The following is a 23,050-nucleotide window of genomic DNA, read 5'->3' on the forward strand; positions in this document are numbered from 1 at the left end:
TCTGTTCTTCAGAATAAAAACAACATCTAATTAGACCTCTGAGAGCAAGAGTATTGTAAACAAATGCTCGTTTTGTGACTTTAATTGCTTTAAAATTAATTTTTGTTAATGTTATTGACTTCCAGAGTCCCCCTTACCTTTCTTTTCTGCCCCTCCATTTATTTTCAGCCTTCTTATGAGACGTTCATCTTAAGTCTTCCTAATTCATCCATATGAATTCACCACTAATTTATTGAATGGGAAGGATAGGATTTAATGAGGAGACATAACTTGTTATCCCTTCCCACTCTGATAAAAGATCTTCACTCATTTCACATGGTTTATTGAACCATTTTTCTTTCCTTTTGTAGGCCAAATGAGCCGGTTCAATCAAATGCTGAATCAAATCCCGAACGATTATTATTCAAACCGTAACCAGCCAGGGCCACCAGGACCACCTGGTCCCCCAGGAGCTGCTGGGACAAGAGGAGAGCCTGGGCCTGGAGGAAGACCAGGATTCCCAGGACCTCCTGGGGTCCAAGGACCACCTGGTGAAAGAGGTCAGTAGATGCCAGGGCAGCTGTATATTTTGCAGTGGACATAGTGCAGAGGCTGCCAGAGAGGCAGTCTGATCCCTTTACCATGTCAGACTAGGAAGCCCACACCTTGCAGTAGCCTGGTAGGTCAGTTGTGTTGCCTGAGGGATGCCAATGTTCTGAAGGACAAGGTTAATTATATCAGTGCTTTCCTCTGTCTCTCCCTGGCTCAAGTTTCATGAAATACAAGTTGGTATAACATTTTGGCTGTTGTCTTAGGCTTCCACAGGATATCCCAGGGAAATGAATGTTCTCAGAACTCTTCTGGCACTAAACAGCTACATCTTGAAAGGCTGTTTGGAGTAACACAACTCTTTGCAGAACAGAACTCTGATTAAGAGAGAAAATGAGTCATTACCGAGAATAAAAAGTAGGAGTTGACAGAATTAGGTCTCCATCCTTGGCTCTTTGCAGTACTCCAAGGGAGGGAAGCAACTCTGAACTGAGTTTGAGTATATGGATGAACCTATTTTGTGGCTGCCTTGGATCACTGCAATGACATGGAGTGTCTTTACTGTACTCTGTTGTGGCCTTTGCTCATTCCAACTGTGCTGCTGTAGCATAGACTCAGTGCTGTGTTTTCTAGCATGTATTTTAGTATAACCTTTAAAATAAAGACTGCTCTTTCTCAAACTTATTTCACAATATCTAAGAAAGTGTAAAGCATCCTTCATAGCAGACATATGAAAGCTTGAAAATACCTTCCTGTTTGTAATTTAAAATAATAAGGTTCTGTGGTGGTTTAAGTCTCTGAAAAACTTCTCTTTGAAAAAAATTATTTACGCTAAATTACCTCTACATCCTACTTTATTTTAGGTGAGTATATTTTTGTCAAATAATTTTCCCAAATGCACATTTGGACATCTGTACAAAATAAGGTTTGACCAGCCTTGTTACATTACATAATGGGAACTAAATATTATCAATGAGAGACCATGAAGAGATGTTGTTTGATGTGGTTTCCTTCCTTGGGTGGTTTTTTTTTTTAATTATTTTTTTTTAATTCTGTAGGAATGCCTGGAGAGAAAGGAGAAAGAGGGACTGGATCTCAAGGACCACGAGGTTTGCCAGGACCACCAGGTAAATATTTCATGTTTTATCAGATTACAGAAAAGTAGGAGTAGATGACACCATTTTTTCATAGGGAACCAGACTACATATGGTGAATGAATATGCTTTACTCTGCCCATGTCATGTTTTTGACGTTTATTAGAGTTTACTGAAAACCCCTACCAAAAAGGGTAATTTAGAAAGACTTTTTGGATAGGGCTAATAGGTATTTATCTTCATCTTGCAATTTACTCATCTGGCGTGCTTGTTTGTATGAAAATGTAATTCATGAATATACATTGTCCAAATATTTGACATATATTTTCATGTATCATCAGATGATACTTCATAGTTCCATTTTTTACTTGTGATTACAGAACTACAAATTTGCCCTGGATTACAAATTACTCCCACATGCAGAGTTACCAAATGATAGAGACAGATGATTTGAGCATTGGTTTTAGTCTTTGTATCATGCAGTTTTGTTCACTGATGCCTTGGCAGAAATCAGCTGCATCATTTTTTTCTGCTAGTAGTTTACTAGGCTAAACATGGTTTTTCATTACAGGACCCATAAGATGCTTGCAGCAAATTGTAGCTCCAGTTACTTGAAACTTTAGTTTTCTGCTAACCATAATAAGACCTCTTCCAAAAAAACCATTACCTCATCTGTCCTGGGGCTACAGGGTAGCAGAATTGATGTACTCCTATATTTTAATTGAAATTCAGTGTGTTTGTCTAATCTAGTAGTTTCCCTCGAGATCTTTGTATCTTAACGCAGAAGCGAAATAAACCAGAGAATTCATTGATGTTTCTTACTTGGCTCAAACCTTACTAAGTCAGTTTCTGTGAATAAATCCTTAAATAAGCCACACACAGGGAAGCAACTAATGATGAGTCATATTTCTAGTTTTCTTTTGTTTTTATTTCTGTTGACCCCTGTATAGCAAGTAAGCGCAAGTGTTTTCTCACCGAAGACATAGCTTACTCTGTGTAGTCTAGACAGCAGTAATGTTAGCAGTTTTATCAAGCTAGCTTTTATAGAAAACAACCTCCCAACTTTTCAATTCTAAAATTAGGTCCACAAGGAGAATCTAGAACTGGTCCACCAGGCTCCACAGGATCACGAGGACCACCAGGGCCGCCAGGTCGTCCTGGAAATGCGGGTATTCGAGGTCCCCCAGGGCCACCAGGATATTGTGATTCATCCCAGTGTGCTAGCATACCTTACAATGGCCAAGGATTCCCAGGTAGGTTATAAACAGCTTGCCTTAAATAACCTTCACAGATGTAACTGTTCACATTGAGTTGCTTTACATGGGACAGTCCTGCTAGCCTGGACGTACCGAATCAGGAGGAAGTGGTTGCAATGAGCAGGCCTACCTCATTGTAATGTGCAGGTATATGAGCAGTCATTAGGACTTTGATGCAGATTTACTTGATGTTATTTGTGGTTTGCTTTAAATAGGAAGCAGTAACAATATTAGTCTTTTTTTTTTTTTTTTTTTTTTTAAGATAGACAGTTAGTAGTTGTAATGTTGCTTATAGGATTTAAGTGACCATTTTCTTCTTCTTCTTTTTTCCCCTCCATCCCCACCCCTTCCAATCGTCTTCAGAGCAAGGTTGAATTCTCCATGTTTCTCTTGAAAAATAAAAAGAATGCTGTGGCTGGCAATTTCCATGTGTCTCTTTTTGAGCAATGTCAGGATTATTTATACAAAATTGATACCTGAAATAAAATTTTTCCACAAAGGAGATCCATTCGGTGATATAGTGCAGACAACTGAAAAACACCACTGTCCTACAATTTCTACCGAGTTAAACACCATGGAATCTCTGATTAGTCCTGGGTTGTATCAGCCTTCCACTCTGTGATGTAGCTTAAAACAGTAGGCTGCTTCTGGAATCAAAATAAAGGGTCACAGTGGCCACCAATTTCTGACTGGAAATATACTAATATATTTTACATGGGGATCCTGCAGGACCACAGTATAGTTAACAAATTAATATGTATGCATTGCAACATCTCAAAGTTTGTGTATGTGATACTACTATTGGATATGGTTTGCTGTTAGTGTATTGTGCATGTACCCATGGAAAGAAAAAAAAAAGAAAGGATATATATATATATGTACACACTTGCAGGCTCAGTGCTGCTGGTTAAAGAGCCAGGTGGTTGTGCAGATTTCACACACAATTCTTATTTAAAAGAAAAGGAAAGAAAATTGTACCTGTGATTCAGCAGTATTGTGCTTTCTAGTAAGCAGCTATGTATACATATATAAATATATGTGTATGAGTTAACCGTTATGTATTTAGTTGGATGAAACTATGTGTTTGCACATCAGATGGACTTTTTTTAAAAGACTAACATCATCTTTGACCTGTTTCAGGTTTCGGCTAACACATTTTCTAAGGCGCCAGTGCTGCTTACAGTTTGAATACATGAAAATCCTGTTTCTGAGATGTTTGCGCACGTGCTTATTAGAAAATGAGTCCGTATGGATATTTCACCACGCATATGGTTTTTGAACCATGTTGGCCTCATAGAATGGGGAGATTCTTTTTACTAACACAACTCGTGAATGAGATAAAGGACAGTGATGTCAATTCATAAAGCCTGTTGCATTTCAATAATAGACAGCCTTTCTTTTTTTAAAAAAGACCCAGACCATCAAAAGCCTCAGAGGTGAAGGAGGCTTATAAAACTACTAACCAGCAAAGGTAATGCCATTAGAAGACACAGATTTAACCTGGTAAATGAGAAATGACTTATGTAAATAGTAAACTAATTGTGGCTTGTAAATGATTTGTATGAGACTGTACCCACTAAAATCTGTTAACAACTCTAGGTGATGCTTTTGCATAAAAGCCTGCTGCTGCTTGCTATATGCCAGAATAACATCTTTGACAACTTATGAAACCTACCTGTCTGTTGCTTGTTACCAACATGTCTGAATCGGGGCATGCGCCTTTTTTTATATGTAATCTTGTTGGATTCTGTAACTGCAGTTATAAATACCAAAGTTTTATAATTATTTTTCTTCTGTTTTGCTGTAGTTTTTGGTGTTCCTGAAGCACCAGCTGTAACTCGGTTTGTTACGAGGAACAGCACAAGAAAATGACATGTACTGTATATTGCCGCTGGTGATAGTTATGTCTACACTTCCTTTCCCCTTCTCAGAGAAAATTAGTATATGGCAAACCTACCTGTTCACTTTACCTGGTCCATGTCTTCTACTAATTATGCAATTTAAAATAAACTCCAGTGCTTGGATTTACTGAAGTAGCTGTAAAATAATATTTTTATTTGATTTGCTTTGGTTTTGTTTAAATAGTTTTACAGTAATTTGTCCTTTACATAATTCAAAACTCTTTCTGTAATGATTTGTGTATTATAAATACAAAGCTTTTCAAAATTTAAACTTTATATTATTTTACTGCCAAAAAGTATTCATGAACAAAACTGAAAAACAGTCCCAGTGAACTATTAATTTATATATTTATTATATGGAAATAAGATTGGACTAACGTTATGTAGACAAACTAACTTTCATTGTATTTGTGGATTCAAAGACATGCGATAACTATTATGTTCAATCGGACAACTATTTTCAACCAGAACCGTACGTGCCTGAAAGTGGACCCTATCAGCCTGAAGGTGAACCTTTTATAGTACCTATGGAGTCAGAAAGGAGAGAGGACGAGTATGAGGACTATGGAGTTGAAATGCATTCACCAGAATACCCTGAGCACATGCGCTGGAAAAGATCACTGTCAAGAAAAGCAAAAACAAAACCATAAAAGATCTGCATCTTGTTTTGGTTTTTTTGGTTGGTGGTTTTTGGTTTTGCTATACCTGCATTTGCAGATACACACAGGGAGAGTGCATCATTTCTTTTGCAATACAGCTTTCTGGTCTTTTCGTATCAGACGCACCCCTGTTTTGTATCTGGCTTATGTGGGGATAGCAATGTGTGTACCTAGAGTCTTCATATTGCTCCGGAAATGCTTGTAAAATACTTTTGCTTATAGTGGCTGCGTGCAGGTTAATATATGCATTCAGTTATCCCAGTGCTGCCTTTTCATTAAAGTAACGTAAAAACGAATAAATAAAAAAAAGAAAACCAAAACCCAAACCAAAAATAACCAAAGAGTTGCTGCAAATTTTCTAAGGAGTGTCTGCTTTAGCTCTACATTTTTCTTTTTCAAATGCATGCTTGCAGTTCAGTCAGATCACAGGTCTGCATTATCTAGTTAAAAAAGAAAGAAACAAAAAGTTCCCTCTCCTTCCAATATCATTGTCATTTTCTTCTATTCTTAGTTACACTTTTCAGAGCATATACTGCTCTTATACATCTCCTTTAAACACCACAAACATTAAGTAGCTGAAATCATTGTATCAACTGGATACAGTTTAATAATGCCTGAAATCTCCTTGTTTGTAGACACAGTAACATTTATGCCAAATTGCAGACAATCCTGCAGAGATGGAATTGCATGTTTATGTTGTATATTTAGTATGGATTTTTTTTTCAGAATACAATGTTTCTTAGTTATCAAAAGCAGTTGGAAATTGTTTGCAAGACTATGGATATAGAATTGCTGCTTTTATATTTTAACTGCAAATTGTGAATTTCACTGCCTTATATTATTTATTTCTGAAATGAAAGAGGCATTTTTCAATAAAACTACTGAAAATTTATACGTGTCTATTCATTTCTTGAAAGGCGCAATGAGACTGAGGCGTGTGTATTCTATTAGTGTCGTTTACTTAACCATTCGGAAATGCCAGCTACCAAAAATCAACTAGAATGGGAATAGTCTTAAAATAGGTATTTGAGCTGTGGTGTCTAGAGGTGGGTGGATGAAAGCAGGAGGGAATTCCTTTGTCTGAGGCATGAATAAGACTTTTCCCAGATTCAGTCTGCAAGGCATTTGGTGAAGAAAATGTAAGAGAGTCTCTGAGCTTCAGTCGCTGTCTTTTTGGGGGGTTTCTGATGGATGGCTGTTGCAGAGACACTTTCCACCTGAGGAACTACTTAAACTGCAGCGAGTACCTAAAACTACACAAACCTTTATTTCCTTGTGTGCTGTGAGCATTGTAGCCATGGCAGCACTGACTCCAGTATTAGCAAACAACTTCCTTGAGGAAGTGGTGCCTGATGTTTGATGGGCTCCATCCTGCTGGGACCATACATGAGCTGGCTACTACCTGCTCAGGAAGGCATCTGTATCTGCAGAAGCTTTGATCACAGTAGTGACTGTGGTGGAGCTTTACCTAGAGACAGTGACAAGGATGATTTGGAAAAGAACAACAAAACTGCAGTGGACCAGAAGAATTACTTGCTAACTGAGGAGAAGAGACCAGACTGGTGGTGATCCTTCCTATCCATGGTATCTTAGCCAAGGTCTGTCTCAGAAGTAAAAATGGCTTTTGCCGTAGGACCTGGAGCAAAGCCTTCTAACTTCATTGGAAAAGCTGGAATGCCATTTCTTAAGATCATGCAAGACATCTGTCACAGAAGTGACACTAGACATGCTGGCTGGCTTCCTAATCAATGAATTGTACTCCACACTGGAAGCTATATAACAGATTTCACTGTTCACAAATGGGAATTGACAATTCCATAGACTGCCTGACTGGTTATCAGTGAAACTAAATCCAAACAAATGGCATTTCAAAGACTGATCTTGATTATAGCCATATGCCTTTTAGATTGTAAGAGAATTATTCTGGGATGAACTGAGGTACGTTTAAAGGAGAATCAAAGCCATTAATTCTTTATGTTTTCTTCTAATTGCAGAGAGTTCAGTAACAAAAACATGTTCTGCAGCTTCATGGCCAATAAAGAGATACAGGTGTCTGACAAAAAAAATGATTCTGGTAGAAATTTGGAGAAGCGATTAAAATGTTTTTCTGAATTGCATTTAAAAATAACAACATCTTGCATTGATCTCCATTTGTCTTTTTTCCGGGATTGTGAGTCCCTAGGAAAACCTTAACCAGATGCTCACATCTACATAAGAAAGATTCCCTTCTGTCCTCCAGACAAAGTTTTACCTTATTTAAAGCATATATTTTAAATTATTTTTGTATTTCTGCACAAAACACACTCAATGCCTTGTATTCTTTGTGTTCTTTATTAATACCTATCTTAATAGACATGCTGCTATTTGGTTATCTAGTGGCCTGAAATATTTAAACATTCAATAAACCTAAGGTTGTTGGTAGTCAGTATATTTTAACAACAAAATTCCGCTCCCAGATCTGCAGGATGGATGCAAGCTCTAGGATGTATATTTCCTACAGGCACAGATTTACAAAGTAGGAGTCATGACCATCTCTGAACTTACTTGAGATAAGTGCCGAGAAGCATTTGTATTTCATATCCCAATAACCCCCAAACCTGGTTAACACTTCTTACACCTCTTTGACAGATGACTTCTGACAGCGCATTCTGAAGTAAAAAGGACTTTCACTGGCTCGTTCAAAATACGGAGAAAACACTGGAAATGTTTGGACAGCATATAAATGAGTGTTTACTGATGAAGGCCAACAAAGAAGAACAACTAATTTCCAGGAATTCTCAGGGGAATGACCCTCAGGGGGTGGGGGGCTACTGATGACACTTCTGGGAAAGCTGTTGCAAAGCCGAGCCAAGCAAATCCTGGAGAAATACAGATGCAAAGCAAATACAAACAAATTTGAGTTCCTGAATATCTCATGCACAACCAAGCAGTTTGCATAGTCTGGCAATTTTAAAGAAGGAAATTGTTTAAAAGCTCAGTTTTAATTGTATAAGCATTTTCTCTTATTTTGGCAAAAAACATGGATACGAACAAGCAGGTGGAAGAGGGCTGCTGCTTATTTGAAATTAGGATGGAGCACTGCAGAGAGGACCTTGTTGAAGACTGTCTTTGCGTGTCCCACAAACATTTGCTTAGAGAGCAAGTTCTGTGCATTCCTGATAATATGGATGGGAAAAGTGCACAAATACCCAGATAGTGTTACTGTTTTATGGACTGTAAATATTGTGGTAGCTCATAACTGCAGAGATGTCTGTGCAGTAACAGGCAAAAATAGAGTGAGAGAAAGCACGTAAAGAGCCTTATGTGAAAAAGTACTTCCCTTCATTTTTATTTCTGTTGTGGTTTTGCAATAGTCTTTTGAATACTCTAGCACTGACTGCACAGAGATGTTTATAAAATAAGAAGATAAAGGCACAGTGACTGATTTTGCCAGACATAAAGAGTTTCAACCAACAGCATAAGCAGTTGATCTTTGTTCCAAGGAAGGCCCCTTCTGGTAGAAAAAAAAATAAATTGGTATATTAGTGATAACTTGATTAATCTATATAGATCTTAAAGGCAATAATATGTATTAGCAAGTTTCCAAAATAAATTCCACTGTGGAAAACACATTAAAGGATTCACATAATCCGTGAGGTTGTCTGCTGCCATTATGAAGTGAGATAGCATGTTGATTTTTTTTTGACTGCAATTCAGGCCAAATGGGAAGATGCTGCACTGTGAAAACACTATTTATTTTAATGACAGCTTTTTAATATGAGTACCTTTTGTATAATTTTACATACCGTTGTCAAGATCAGACCAACTTATAGCCATCAATAAAAGTGTCCAATAAAGGCCTTACCTCCTTCTGTATTCTGCTGAAGACCTCAAACTTTTGCTTTGACTAGCTAGTTAAAAGATGCACAGCCATCACTTTCATGGAAAACTCTGGAAAAAGATGTGGGAATGGAAGCAAATTCTCTTGAAGGCTTCTCTACATCTGAAAGTTTCTTAGATGACATTCAGCTAAAAAGAATAGACTGCAACAGTGATTTCAGTGCTGATACACTATTGGTCTCTGAAAAGAAATACTCAGCTGGATTTTCCTTGAGTTGTTTTCCCATGCTGTTTGTTTACTGTTTCCATCACATTGTTTGTGTTCTTTAGTATCATGCATGAGATCACTGAGCTAATTGTGAAATTGCACCTCAGAGAATGGTTCTGAAATAAAAGAAGCAGGATTTCATTTTGTAAGATCAGCTGTTTTGCCATTGATTTTAGTGATGAATTTATAGTCTTGTTTAACAAATCTGTTCTGTGAGCTTGGAGATGTAGAAGGCCCTTTACAATAAGATAGTTGTTTTTTGATGAGGAAATGCAGCAAGACCATTTGGAGCTGTCACCCAGATGCTGCTCAGTTTCATTTCTGGATCAGCTTTGTTCTGAATTTCTTCATTCTTGAACACCACTGTTTCTGAATGGTTCTTACAGAATAGTTTAGTGCCCAGTATAATTTCCACTGTCTTTCATTCCTGTATAGACAGTCCAGGATGTCTTGAAGGTTTAGTTCATGACCACTGCACCTTTTCTTCATGCAACCCATATTTATTCCTCCCTGGAGTAACCAAGCTACTCACTGGATTTTAAGAGTTGCTGAAGTTTGGGAAACATGACATTTCTGGTTGTTCACTTTAAGACACACACTGATCTTCTAGTTTCAGAACACCGTATGCCTCTAATAACTTGACCTCTTTAACCAGCCTGGAGTTGTCTTCCGAGTCACTATCAAGATTATTTGTATAATATTAAATATTGAGCAAAACAACAAAAATAGGACAGAGAAGAAATGATACTTTGTGTCTCACTTTCATAGCATGTTATCCCTGCAAAGTTCTTAAGTTAAAAATCCTGAGGGAGATGAATTTTCTTCCTCCAGCTATTATAAAAGTAGAAAACCTTGAGATGCTAAGGAAATATCAGAAACGAGAAAACAAAAGCTGTACCTTTTTCCATTAAAGTGTGCACCCCTTCTTCTCCCATAAACTGTACCAGAATGATTGGTCTCTGAAAAAAAAAAAAAAAAAAAAAAAAAAGACATTTATAAGTTAGTAGAACTCCAGTACTAATCATGAAAAAAGTGTTCCTCTCTGGGATAAGCAGAATTATACAAAACTGGTAAATACCCTGAGCAATAGCGTTTTTACAGCTGCCAATCTGAAGCAAATGTGAGACCTTTATCAGTTATAATGGCCTGCTGTTTATGTCTCATAGCAACCACCACTGGAAAACTGCAATACATTATTTAATGTTTGTCTTTTTGGACTCTTCATGAAAATGAATTCTGCACATTGTACAGTAATGGTTTTCTCTTTATCAGTTATGCCATGCCCTGCACAGTCTTCCTTCCCTTCTTCAATGCCCCCTTCCCTTCCTGAAGCTTACATGCTATCCCCCTCTGTTCAGCCCTCCTGCCTGTGCAGCTCTAGCCTCCGGGGTGACAAGAAGGAAAAGAACATGTTGATCCAAGTCCAGCTGAGGAACACAAAGTCCATCTGGGGGCTGGAGTGCCTTGTCATTTCAAGAGTTGGGCTTGTTTAGCCTGGCAAATAAAAGTCTGACAAGGACAGTTCCTTCTGCTGTCTTCAACTCCCTTTGCCTTCCTGCTATTCTAAAAAATTTGGTTTCTTTTTTATTTTGACGGCAGTATATGAACAAAAGATTAGCAAAATTCCCAGGATTCCTGGATCAGGCATTCCATGTGACTTGCATTTTGCTATTGCCCATCTTGCATCTAAAACTATAAACCTCTGTTTTAGGAAGAGAGGTTTAGGGCTCCTTCCTGTTGACATTCGTATAATGATTGGCCTTTTCAACTCTCCCTGTGTCTTTAACCGTAGTCCTCTTCCCGATTTTATATTACTCTTGTAATAGATTAGCAAGCAGGAAGTCTTCTGCGTAGATTTTATTTTTTTTCTTCTTATATGTAGCTATAGGTGTCAATTACCAAGTGAGATAGCTCGAGACATGTTTTTAATCCAAATCTGTTCCTTCAATGTAGTTACAAGAAGCCAGGCAAGTACCTTTTTATGCACTGGAAGATGGTGTTTTGAATACAACGACTTGTAATTTTACCTTTAATTTACATTATAGGTACATAACCAAAGCTATAAAACGATAACCAAGGTTTGAAATAAAAAGCCAAAAAGGAATCCTGGCCCAGTATCCATCCTTAGATGTTTATCCTTAAGTTTTCAGTTCTAGAATGTCTGTTGATGTGAGAAATGTCAGCATAACATCAAAAAAAGGGTAATCTGCAGACTTGTTTTCTTTGGCAATTCCTCAGAATACCATGAATACTCTCTGTTCTTATTTGGCAATTCCCTTGCATACAGTATATCTGACAGAAGATGGCTGTAGACTCTAAAATCCCAACCAGCGCATCCTCCAAGGTAGTATCCTGGGGTTATATTTCTCAATCTCCCTAGCTGATGTCTTTTCAGTAGCAACAGAAGTCAAAACAGCACCAAACATTTCGTGTATCTGTCCCATTTCCTAAAGGCATGTCTGAAAGATATGTTATCCCTCTACAGTACTTGCTTCCCCAAAAATCAACCAAGAAATTTGCTAGAGAAATAGGTGAAGCTTTCAGAAATTTGTAGGGAAAGTTTTAGATGTACAGTAAAGGTTAAAAGCTTTAACCTGTGACATGTTTCATGACAGTGGCATGAAATTGAAGTGTTTCCGTGATTCCGAGCAGTGCTGGTCCACTGCAAGTTCCCACCCGTAGATCAAGAAAACCAGGTAGAGAGACCATCTTGCACAAGAGCTATGTACTACACTGCCACAGCACTACCAAAACCAGCCAGCTACAACAAGGCTTTTACCATCCCACACCAGGTTAACTTCAATAAGCAGATCCCACACCTTACCCTGGCACAGCCACCAATCCCTCACAAAGTTCCAAAAGTTCATCTACTGTCCGTGCTGTTTCTCCATCCTCTTCAGGCCAGTCCACCCTGCTTCTTGCCTCTGCCACCTCTCCTACATCTGGGGTACACTCTTTCCTCCCTCTGCTTCTTCCAGGTCTCTCTTCCTCCAGCACTCTTCTTTCCTACCCCTTAGAACCAGCCACAGCTGCACATTATCCACACCAGCCAACCCCCCAAGCCAGCCCACAGCTGTAAGTTATCAATGCTAATTAACCTGCCTTCACTCCTCTATAATTCCTCTACACTACACAGGGTCACAGGTTGTTCCCATTTCTTCCTGAATCTGAGACATCAGAGGTGGTTAAAAAGACCGGAAGGGGAAAGCAATAGTAATGAGATTCCCAGCAGTTTCCTCAATGCAATAGATTAATTAGCATAGACCCAAACAGTGAGCTATCACCAGTGTAATGAGTGCTTTATCAGTGAGCCATAATGATAAGGAATTTCAAGAAAAGAGTCTCCCTAAAGGCCTTATCCATCCATAAAGGCATTGCCTTTATTTAATTCCTTTATAACACCTCTTTCTCTGGCTGAGGTGATGCAAAGTTCCTAACTTCTTGCTCAGATAGGCAGTATCATAGAAAGGAGGAAGAATTTGCAGACTGGGATTCCTATTGCCCTGGTCCAACAGATTTCTAACAACTGTCCCGGTGTGGGTTACTGGACTGGCATATATCTGTGAACCTGAAAGGTTCAGAATAAGGAACTGAACCAAAGATCAAATGTGCAGGAGCAAAGGAGAAAATGCAGAGGAAATATCCATTTGCAGTCACCAGCTGGTGTAGTTCGGTGGCTGTATTTTCTCCTGGAGCAGGCTGGGAGGAAAGGCTAGTCTTCAAGGGTGGAGGAAAGCTTACTTTTTACTGAGGAGGGAAAAAGAAGGGAGAAATACAACTTGCTCTTCTTCCTTTGATAGAAAATTATGTAAGGAGCTCTTGCATAGCAGGTGTCCTTGCAGTAATCCTAGAAATCAACATGATTTTCTTATTTTCATAAGTACCATTGTTGCTCTTGACAAAAAGAATGTTTTATGAGAGGCTGGTTTCTGACTGCTCCTTCTTTTTCCACATGTAGAGCAGAAGTTACACTGTTGCTCATCCCATCAGTTTATATGCCAACAGACAAAAAAGCTCAATAGGACCTAACCCACTTTATTAAGCCTCTTTTAGCCTGTGAACTAGTGTTGGCCTTTTAGTGACTCGCTCTAAAATAAGTATCAGTTTCCTCCCGTAAAATCATGGAAAGGCACACATCCCTTAGGAAGCCTCTAAAAGTCCATCCAGTTGATGTAATATGAGCACATAAACTTGGGGATCAGCATAGGCAACGGTGACCTCTAGGCCTGGAAGATCAGTGCGTTAGAGTAACCAAACTTTTCTCATGTTGCCCATCATGAGGGAAAGAGCAAGAGCTCTGTGTTGTCCAGAAGGACATCACTGCACAGGTAACAGTCTCAACAGCTGGAGACCAGCCCTGCTGTGGTGTCAACTGGGGCAGGGGCTGATGGCCCCAGGCTGGGCTGAAATGGCATAGGAGGGTTGGGAGACCCCCGTGGGGGTTTGGCAGGGACGGTCAGGCCTAGCACTGCCCTCAAGTCTCTGAAAATAGTATTTTCTCCTCAGTATTTTTCAATATTTAGTTTGGGAAATCCTGAAATAGTCGTCATTGGGGCTACTCCTTCACAGGCTGGATGATAAAATACGTGTCCCTTACAAGGACTGTATGGGCTCTTTCTCCGAATGCTGGAGGTGTGCGGTGAGGGACAACAGCTACTGACCCTGGAAGATGTTTCAGCGCAGCATGGTTTTGCTAGAGGGATGGAAGAGAGTGAGTGTTGTCACTAAAAATTACAATGAGGCCTCTGCTGAAAACAGAGAAGTGGAATAAAGTAAGAACCAAGATATTACACATATAATACTTGGTCTTCAGATGCTGGAACAGATGTAAAATTTAAGAAAACCCACAGATTTGCTGAGAAATCTTCGTCCTCGTATTTAAGGCAATGCTATTTACTGTGATTCATTGAGATCTGCTGGGGAAAAAATGGTGAAGATTGTAGCGAATGATCTAGGGATTACAAAAACAGAAAGTAAGAGGCCTACACTTCTAAATAAATGTACCCATCATACATTTCTAGCAAAAGATACACAGATACAACTTCTACCTATTCTAAAAATGCAATCATTTGAAGCAGGAGGTGATTTTTTTTTTTTCCCCAAAAGGTAATATGTTGACAAATGTGAATAACAGTTGCTGTATCCTGCTTTATGCACTAGTATATAGAAACAGTAACTAGAAATGTAAAATGAGTAAGACCTACAGCCATTTATTTATAAATAGATATTTTAGGCAATTCTCTTTGGAATTTAGCTCTAGATGGAAAGACGTTGAAAGAAAACACAGACAGCATTTTTTCAGCCAAGCACTGGCTATGTCAGAGGCAATATTACGGGTTTCCTGAAATATTGTCTTCAACAATCCTGTTTGAGAGAATTCATTCAGTTGTGTGACTCTGACTCAGTCCATTTGCAATATGTCTCAACTTCAGTCTAACTATATTACTCAGACTTCCAACTTAAAATTTTAAATTCCTGCCTTAAATGAAAAAAAATATAATCTTTTCACACTTCTGAATCATTCTATGTTTCTTATTCAAAGCTGAATGGATAATATTACAGCCGTATATGACAAGGTATCACAAGAACAGTTTTTTCCTATTTTCTGTGTAGTAATATTGTGCATTTTAATAGATTCATCTGGCATGTTAGCTTAAATGAAAAGTTCATGGTGTCTCAAGGAAAAATGAATTCATCCCTTAGAAGTACTTCTAAGACTGTCTGATAATATGTGGTAGGGTTCGATCTGAAGTTAGAGATGCTGGAGAGGAAAAAACATCTGGATGGGTATATGCAAGAACAGTTTCATTTCAGATCAAGTTATAGATCTTACCCAGAAATGCTCAGGAAGGGCAGACCTCCCTTATTTTTATTACCTGTTAACAATCTTTGTCAGACTTTATGCATGTATTTTAATGCTTCACGAACATATATAAGTTAGAACATAAACTTGGTTTCATGGTAACTTACAACACCAGAAGTTTCATTAAAATATTTTTCAGTATGAAAGAATGTTCCTGGGATACTTAGATACTATACTACATGGTCAATTAAGGAAGTCTAGTTAACTGTGCTTTCAGAACCCCAGAAGATCAAAATAACTTATGTTTCCCATGTAGAATGGCTCATTTTTCCCCCTTCATTTTGCATTCTGTGTAAACAGAATGAACAGAATCAAGTACATTAAGATAAAATGTGTTTTGTGATTCATAAGATGTATTTCACTGTCATGACTTGGTGTGATACATATTTCATATATTTTATCTATTTTGCTTTTGCTGTTTTAAGAATGGCTCCAGCTATAACAACTGGGAAGTTCTTACTGTAATACCAATAGTATATGACATTTAGTTCCAGTTTAAAGTTCACCCAGATTTATCTGCTACATCTGATTTTATTCTTGCTATTCTTTCCCCAAGATTATAATCTACACAAAATACTGCAAAATTATACATATTCCTAAAGCTGCATGAATCAATTCAGCTTTTGCAGCAAAAAGTCACAACCAACAATTCTCACTTGTTTAGTATGTAGTCTTTTGGCACATCACATTGGACTAGGGTTGTTCTGTAACATTAGCAGCATTGTGCGTTGTACTGTGGGAAAAGCCACATCTCAGTGTGGTGGAAATTCCATTGGAGGAAGAACTAGCTCCTTCCAAAGCAATTGGGTTTTGCCTTTAATAAGCTCTTTGGAAATGTATCAGTATGGAATTTCACGAATTATGGCCAGATTTTCAATAGGTCTCAGTACCCTGAGTTAAGCTTAGGTTTTTTCCCCAGAAAGTTCAGGTTCTGTTTAGGCACCGAGTCTAGTTATACTCTGGGTTCAGATATGAACCAGCTTTTTAAAGGAGGCTGGTTAGCCATGCTGTCATGGTGCTGACCCCTAGCTAGCAACAGCTGCTGAAAGGATACACTTTTTGCTGATGCTCAATGCCAAACTAACATACCTACACAGCTTCTGACTTGGAGATGACTTGTAACAACCCACCTTCAAATGCAGGTAGGGTTTACATGTGCCTGTCTTGAAGTGACTACGCAGCCTTAATCTCTATGGAATGGTCATGTTTTCAAGAATGCCTGTCGTGTAAGGACTCATTGTCCGGCTTCAATGAACATGAATATAGAGGACAGTGTCAGAGAAAACTCAGATTAAAAGATGTTAACAAGTGTCGTTGCCACCCAAAGTGCATAAACTAAAGGCCAGATGAGAGGGTGGAATTGGTTCAGGGTGGTGGTAACTCAAGGGAGACGGTGAGATGTCATTATCTGGAGTAGGGGGAAGAAGAATACATAATGCAAAACAGAGCTGCACCCACGTACTGCTCATCTGTATTGCACCCTATGGAACAGATCCCTGTGGGATCCCTATAGGGTCAGCTGCTGAAGCTTGGCAGTTTACTTTGCCATTCATAGCCAAAGTAAGCTCGTTCACTTTGTACCATGAGCCTGTACTTCTAAGTGACCCAGTGCTTTCCATGAGGAAGCAATAGGCTTATGGAAAAGTAATCAGTCAAGAGTAAAGTATAAAGTCTTTTGCTAAAAATCTTTTCCTCCCTAGTTAGCCAACCAGGCCATTTAGGAGAAGAAGGCATGGTGAGTGCTCTGTGGTGGGGATCCCGTGCCTAGATTATGTTTTGTGTTACAGAACCTCACTCCCTGCTTCAGCAAGCATGAGACTGGGAAAATATCATCTTTGAGTGGGTGAATTTGGATCTCTTAACTAAATATGCTGCTTACATTGTACAAAAGCAAAATATAGAATAGTTTTCCTGTGGGCTATTTTTAGGGTAGAAACTAGAAAATGGTCCAAGGAGAAAGCAAGTAGAGAAAAGAGTTGTCTCTCCTGCATTAAAAATGTCCATCCACCTCTCCTAATAGGTAAGACACAAAGGGCACATCTGCTAATATCTGCCACTGAAGAGAAGCATATGAGCTAAATCATATAGAAGCCTGATTATTTTAACAAATTATAAATAGCAATGAAATTATTTTTGTAGTTCCTATAAGTTTCTCTGTCATCATATATATTTAAATGAAATGTAGGTAGCTGGACAAGGACAAATTGAAAAAACCCAACAATTTATCTCTGCCTGCTTTCTCTTGCACTTTAATAACATTTAAATTGCCATAGGTTTCTTCCTATCCAATCACGACCTCATGGGTATTGAAAAATAAGGCAAGTCTTAGTGGTGCTGTCAATCAGCTTATTACAGACTGATCATTTTTCACTCATTCTTCACCTGCACATTTTGCTGCACTAGACCAGTATGGGTGAAGTTGTAAGTGGGTGCCTGCTATTGCCTGCCTGCCTGGGAAGAATAAGTGCATCAAGTCTTCTGCAGACAGCTAGAAGTAACCTGTTTTTTGCAGGCCCTGGTCTTCATGGGGTCTTCAACCACTGAGATAACTTCTGGAGGAGCAACACAGCAGGACTTGCACGATTCAGAATGTTCCTGGATTGTATTGATGATTTCCTGACACAAATGATAGAGGAGCCAACAAGGAGACGTGACCTGGATCTCATACTTACAGACAAGGAAGGGCTCATTGGGGATGCGCATGGTCAAAGACAGCCTTGACTGCAGTGACCATGAGATAGTGGAGTTCAGTATCCCGAGAGGAAGCAGGACGGTAAAAAGCAAGGCCATAACCCTGGACTTGGTGAGAGCAGATTTTGACCTCTTCAGAAATCTGCTTGAAAGAGTTCCATGGGATAAGATGCTAGGGGAAAGAGGGGCCCAATAAAGCTGGTTTTGATATTCAAGGATCACTTCCTCTAAGCTTCAGAACAATCCATCCCAATGAGCAGGATGTCAAGCAAAGATGCTGGGAGGCTTGCATGATGAACAGGGAACTCTTGGAAAAACTCAGACATAAAAAGGGCATATACAGAAGGCAGAAGCAGGGACAGGTAACCTGGAAGGAATATAGAAACAATCTCTGAGCATGCGAAGATGCAGTGAGAAAAGCCAAAGCCCACCTGGAGGTGAATCTGGCCAGGGATGTCAAAGAAAGCAAGAAGGACTTCTATAAACAGTGAAAGAGTAGCAGAAGTGTGGGCCTGCTGCTGAGTGGTGCAGGGGCCCTGGTGACAGGACATGGAAAAGGATGAGGTCCTGAAAGCCTTTTTGCTTCTGTCTTTACTAGTAAGACTGGCCTTAAGGAATCCCAGGTCCCAGAAAGCAGATGGAAAGTCTGGAGCAAGGAAGGCACATCCTTGGTGGAAGATGATTAGGTCAGGGAACACTTAAGCAAACTGAATATAGATAAGTCCATGAGCTTTGTTGGGATCATGAGTGCTGTGGGAGCTGGCTGATGTCATTATGAGACCGCTTTTGATTATCTTTGAATGGTCATGGTGATTGGGAGAGGTGCCTGAGGGCTGGAGGAAAACAATATTACTCCTGTCTTCAAGAAGCACCAGAAATAGGACCCAGGGAACTACAGACCAACTAGCCTTGCCTCTATCCCTAGGAAGCTGATGGAACAACTAATCCTGGAAGGCATTTCCAGGCAAATGAAGGACACAAAGGTGATTGGGAGTAGTCACTGTGGATTCACAAAATAGATGTCATGCTTGACAACCTTCTATGATGAAATGACTGCTTTGGTAGATTAAGGGAGAGCAATGGATGTTGTCCTCCTGGGCTTCAGGAAGGCTTTTAACACTAGGTCCCATAGGCTTCTCATAGAGAAGCTGGTGAAGTATGGGCTGGATGAGGAGACAGCGAGGTGGATTGAAAACTGGATGAATGGCTGAGTCCAAAGAATTGTGATCAGTAATACAAGTCTAGTTGAAGGCCTGTAACTTGTGGTATACCCCAGGGATCAATACTGGGTCAATTCTGCTCAACACCTTCATTAATGGTCTTGATGATGGGGCAGAATGTACTCTGCTGCTGACACAAAATTGAGAGGAGTGACTGATAGACCAGTGTGTTGTGCTGCCATCTGGAGGAACCTCAACAGTCTGGAGAAATGGGCTGACAGAACCTTATGAAGTTCAATAAGGAGAAATGTAAAGTCCTGAACCTGCAGAGGAACAACCTCATGCACCAGTACATGCTGGGGGCCACCCAGCTGGAAAGAAGCTCTGCAGAAAAGGACCTGGGTGTCCTGGTGGACATCAAAGTTGAATGTGAGCCATCAGTGTACTGTTGCAGCAAAGAAGGCTAATGCTATCCTGGGCTGCATTAGGAGTGTTGCCAGCAGGCTGAGGGAGGTGATCCTTCCCTCTTACTCAGTAATGGTGAGGCCACACCTGGAGTGCTGCATCCAGTTCTGGGCTCCCCAGTATAAGACAGATATGCACAGACTGGAGAAAGTCCAGCGAAGGACCACTAAAATGGTTAATGTACTAGAGCATCCCTCCTGTGAGGACAGGCTGAGAGAGCTGGGGGACTGTTTAGCCTGGAGAAGAGAGGGCTCAGGGTAGATCTCATCAATGTGTATAAATATGTGTGGGGTGGGGGTGGGAAGTAAAGAAGATGGAGCCAGGCTCTTTTCAGTGGTGTCCAGTGACAGGACCAGAGACAATGGGCACAAACTGAAACACAGGGGGCCCCATCTGAGCATCAGGAAAAAACTTCCTCACTGTGAGGGTGACTGAGCACTGGTACAGGTTGTCCAGAGAGGCTATGGAGTCTCAGTCCCTGGAGATATATTCAAAAACTGCCTGGACATGTTTTTTTGTTTGTTGACAACAAAAGTCAGGTGGCCCTGACTGAGCAGGGAGATTGGACAAGATGACCTCCAGAGGTCCCCTTCCAGCCCCAACAGTTGTGTGATTCTGTGATTCAGTGATTGGCTCTTCCTTAATTCCTGCAATACAAAGTGGATCATACCTGCATGCAAAACACTTGGGCAAGTGTAATAAAAAGAATGTAATTTGAATTTCTGGCACAATTTCTCGTGCGATAAAAATAGTTTTTGAGATAAAGCATGAAGATGTTCTTAGTAGTGTTGTATGATCTTCTCAGATTTTGAGATCTTGCCAGTCTAGCCTTCCCCCGCAGCTCCCACTGCAAACTTATCTCAAAGAAATGTTGAGTATCCATCATTAGCATAGCACATTTCCAAGTATTGATGTGAGTCATGTAAATTTATGCAGTCACTGTCAAAACATTTAAAACAGAGGCTTATTTTCAGAAGTGAACCCTTAGAGAGGACAACATTTAAATGTAAACAAATGACAAAGCACTAAGTAGTGGCTACATTTTGGAAGAGGGTGGGAGCCTGATGTGTGCAGAGGTGGCTTCTGAGCATCTCTGCTGGGTCCTCCATGACCTACTGGTGTTCCAGTGTCAGCATAATTTCCCACTCCAGATCATCCAGCACTTCATAGTTCTGATCTACAGATCTACAGCAGAACTTTGTCTCAGAGGCCAGCTGCTACCATGGTTTGAAAAACTGCAGTTCTGAGCTGCTTTAAGGCGTGCCTGAATTTGGACCAGAACAGTCATTTTGTTCATGTGTAGATTTGAAAATTAAGGCAATTAATCCTATGAAAATGTTTTTAGGGAAAGAGCAGTCCTAGGACAGATGAAGAGCGATGGAATGAGGAGGTCATAAAATAGCTGATTTCTGACTGTGCTCATCCAGTTCCTGCTTTTAACCTTTTCCTGGCACCTTGCAAAATAAAGAATTGTAGTCAGCATGGGAAGCAAGATTTTTACAAGACCTTTTTTTAGACTAAAAATGTAAGGCAATAATGAATTCAGTGCTTTCTGCCTGTTTTGTTCTCCTCCCTCATTATAAGGGACTAAAAGCAATGGAGGACCAACTGTCACCCTCGCTGAAATGCTGTGCTTTTAAATGAGTCATTAGCTGCCACCCAGTGAAAGCTTCAGGGCATGGACTCCAGCTCTAACTGGAACACCAGTAACTGACCCAAGAGGGAACCTTCTTACCCATTAAAAGAGGTGTTTGTTAGAGGAGTATCCTCTCAATGTCAGTGATCCAGGGAAGATACTGACAGCTGCCTTTCAGTAGTTTGTCACTCTGTGGCATGTTATTGTCCAGACGCAACATACTACTTTGAAGTTATCTCTGAACTGCTCTTTCTGGAGAAGTAGATTCAGGCCTTTTGGTAAAAGCTTGGTTTATTTCCAGGATTTATCACAACCACAACCACAAAGCTTCAGGAAGGGATGAATTATATGCCTTTATCTAAATGGACCCCCTTGGTTCTGCTACATTTAATGTACTGTCAACAAACAAAAGCATCTGATCCTTCAGAAGATAAACCAGCAGTTCACATCTCTGCCAGGAGGACTATCCATGCCCGGCAGCTCTTTCTAGCTACGCTGCTCTTCAGGAAAAAGGCTGAAATACGTTATATCAGCCGGTGGGAAATGCTGCCCTCAGATCTTTGATGAATAGAGGAAAGTCTTGATTACTTGTTTTCATTTTTCCCCCTGAGGTTATGCAGCATGCCAAGTCTGAAATTAATGCTCATGATGCTCTTAAAGCAGAATGAAATGCTAGCACTGAAGGCTTTTATGGCTGTGATGTCATGCCTAGAGACAAGTTTGTTTATGTGGTTGAAAGCAGACTTACTGGGTTTTCCCATTGCTTTTTGTTTGCCCATGCCAGTACAGTCTGTTCTTGCAGAGTGTTGAATTCCCAAGAAACACTTTCAAAAAGAAAACCAGACATTATCTTTTATATCTGTAGACATCTTCCCTTTTGATATTTTATTTATCATCTTAACCTCTTTGATGCGATACCATAACCCTCCTTGGCGCTAATCCAGTATTGCTCTGGATTGGTCAGTGCTGTAACTGCAACTGGAAAACCAGGTTGATTCTTATATTTTCCTATCCTGTTCTTATTTTTGCATCCCTGAAGATCTCAGACACCTTTTTTTGGATGTGTTCAGATTTATGATGAACACTTTGATTGCAACTTTGAATAATTTAAAAAATATGATTTTGGGACGCTACTTCAGATCATGCATTTTGGAAATTCATGAACTGACTGACTTTGTCCTACCTTCAAACCCAGCAGCAGCTTCATAAGAGCAAGGATATAACAAATAGCTTGTTTCCAAGGCACCACCTTGGGCTGGAGAAGGGCTCAGACCATTCTTATCGAGGGAGGATTTTGACATGTGTGGATATCAGTTTGTAGCTCAGCTGTTACCCCTCACTGTACTGTTTCCCTAATTTGGTTCAGTGAGATGGATTTGTGTTTCTGAGCCTGCTTGAAGAATGCCTTGGCCTTACTTGTGCAAAGGCACTGTAGTAAGTCACATCTGTGTCATGACCTGTATCCACATCCACAACAACACTGTTCAGGGCTAGTCCAGAGACGGAAACATGGAAATAAATCTGGGCTGTAAAACTGCTTGTGAAGCCCAGTAAGGTCAGCCAGAGCCTGGCCAGGTCAGGCATAACCAAAGCAGTGCCAGGCTGGTGGGGGCAGCACAAAGTTCTTTCAGCACAGAAACTGGAAGAACTCACACACACATGCACACACGTCTGTGTTCCACAGCAGGATCTGCTCCGTTTGTGTCTTAC

The 23,050-nt window shown here is 39.9% G+C and overlaps 1 protein-coding gene and 1 long non-coding RNA gene across 13 annotated transcripts in view; one reads left to right on the top strand and one right to left on the bottom strand.

Annotated features, from left to right (window-relative positions):
- Nucleotides 1–6,330, top strand: part of COL12A1 (collagen type XII alpha 1 chain) — a 106,493-nt gene extending 100,163 nt beyond the window's left edge. For 6 of the 8 annotated variants that reach the window (XM_080388153.1, XM_080388152.1, XM_080388155.1 and 3 more), the window contains 4 exons: nucleotides 351–539; nucleotides 1,587–1,655; nucleotides 2,705–2,875; nucleotides 5,248–6,330. In XM_080388153.1, the coding sequence (XP_080244279.1) occupies nucleotides 351–539; nucleotides 1,587–1,655; nucleotides 2,705–2,875; nucleotides 5,248–5,429 (611 nt within the window). In that variant the 3' untranslated portion in view covers nucleotides 5,430–6,330. Of the gene's footprint in view, nucleotides 1–350; nucleotides 540–1,586; nucleotides 1,656–2,704; nucleotides 2,876–3,241; nucleotides 3,301–4,018; nucleotides 4,912–5,247 lie in introns of those variants that run through there. The other 2 variants (XM_080388157.1, XM_080388156.1) reach the window with 2 other exon arrangements.
- The window catches only part of LOC308064164, a 68,390-nt gene continuing 51,466 nt past the window's right edge, over nucleotides 6,127–23,050 (bottom strand). For all 5 annotated transcript variants that reach the window (XR_013928262.1, XR_013928263.1, XR_013928264.1 and 2 more), the window contains one exon: nucleotides 6,127–10,484. This is a non-coding gene — a long non-coding RNA (uncharacterized lncRNA). The remainder of the gene's footprint in view (nucleotides 10,485–23,050) is intronic.

This window comes from Falco punctatus, assembly GCF_963210335.1.
Source record: "Falco punctatus genome assembly, chromosome: 5".
NCBI classification, from domain to species: Eukaryota; Metazoa; Chordata; class Aves; order Falconiformes; family Falconidae; genus Falco; species Falco punctatus.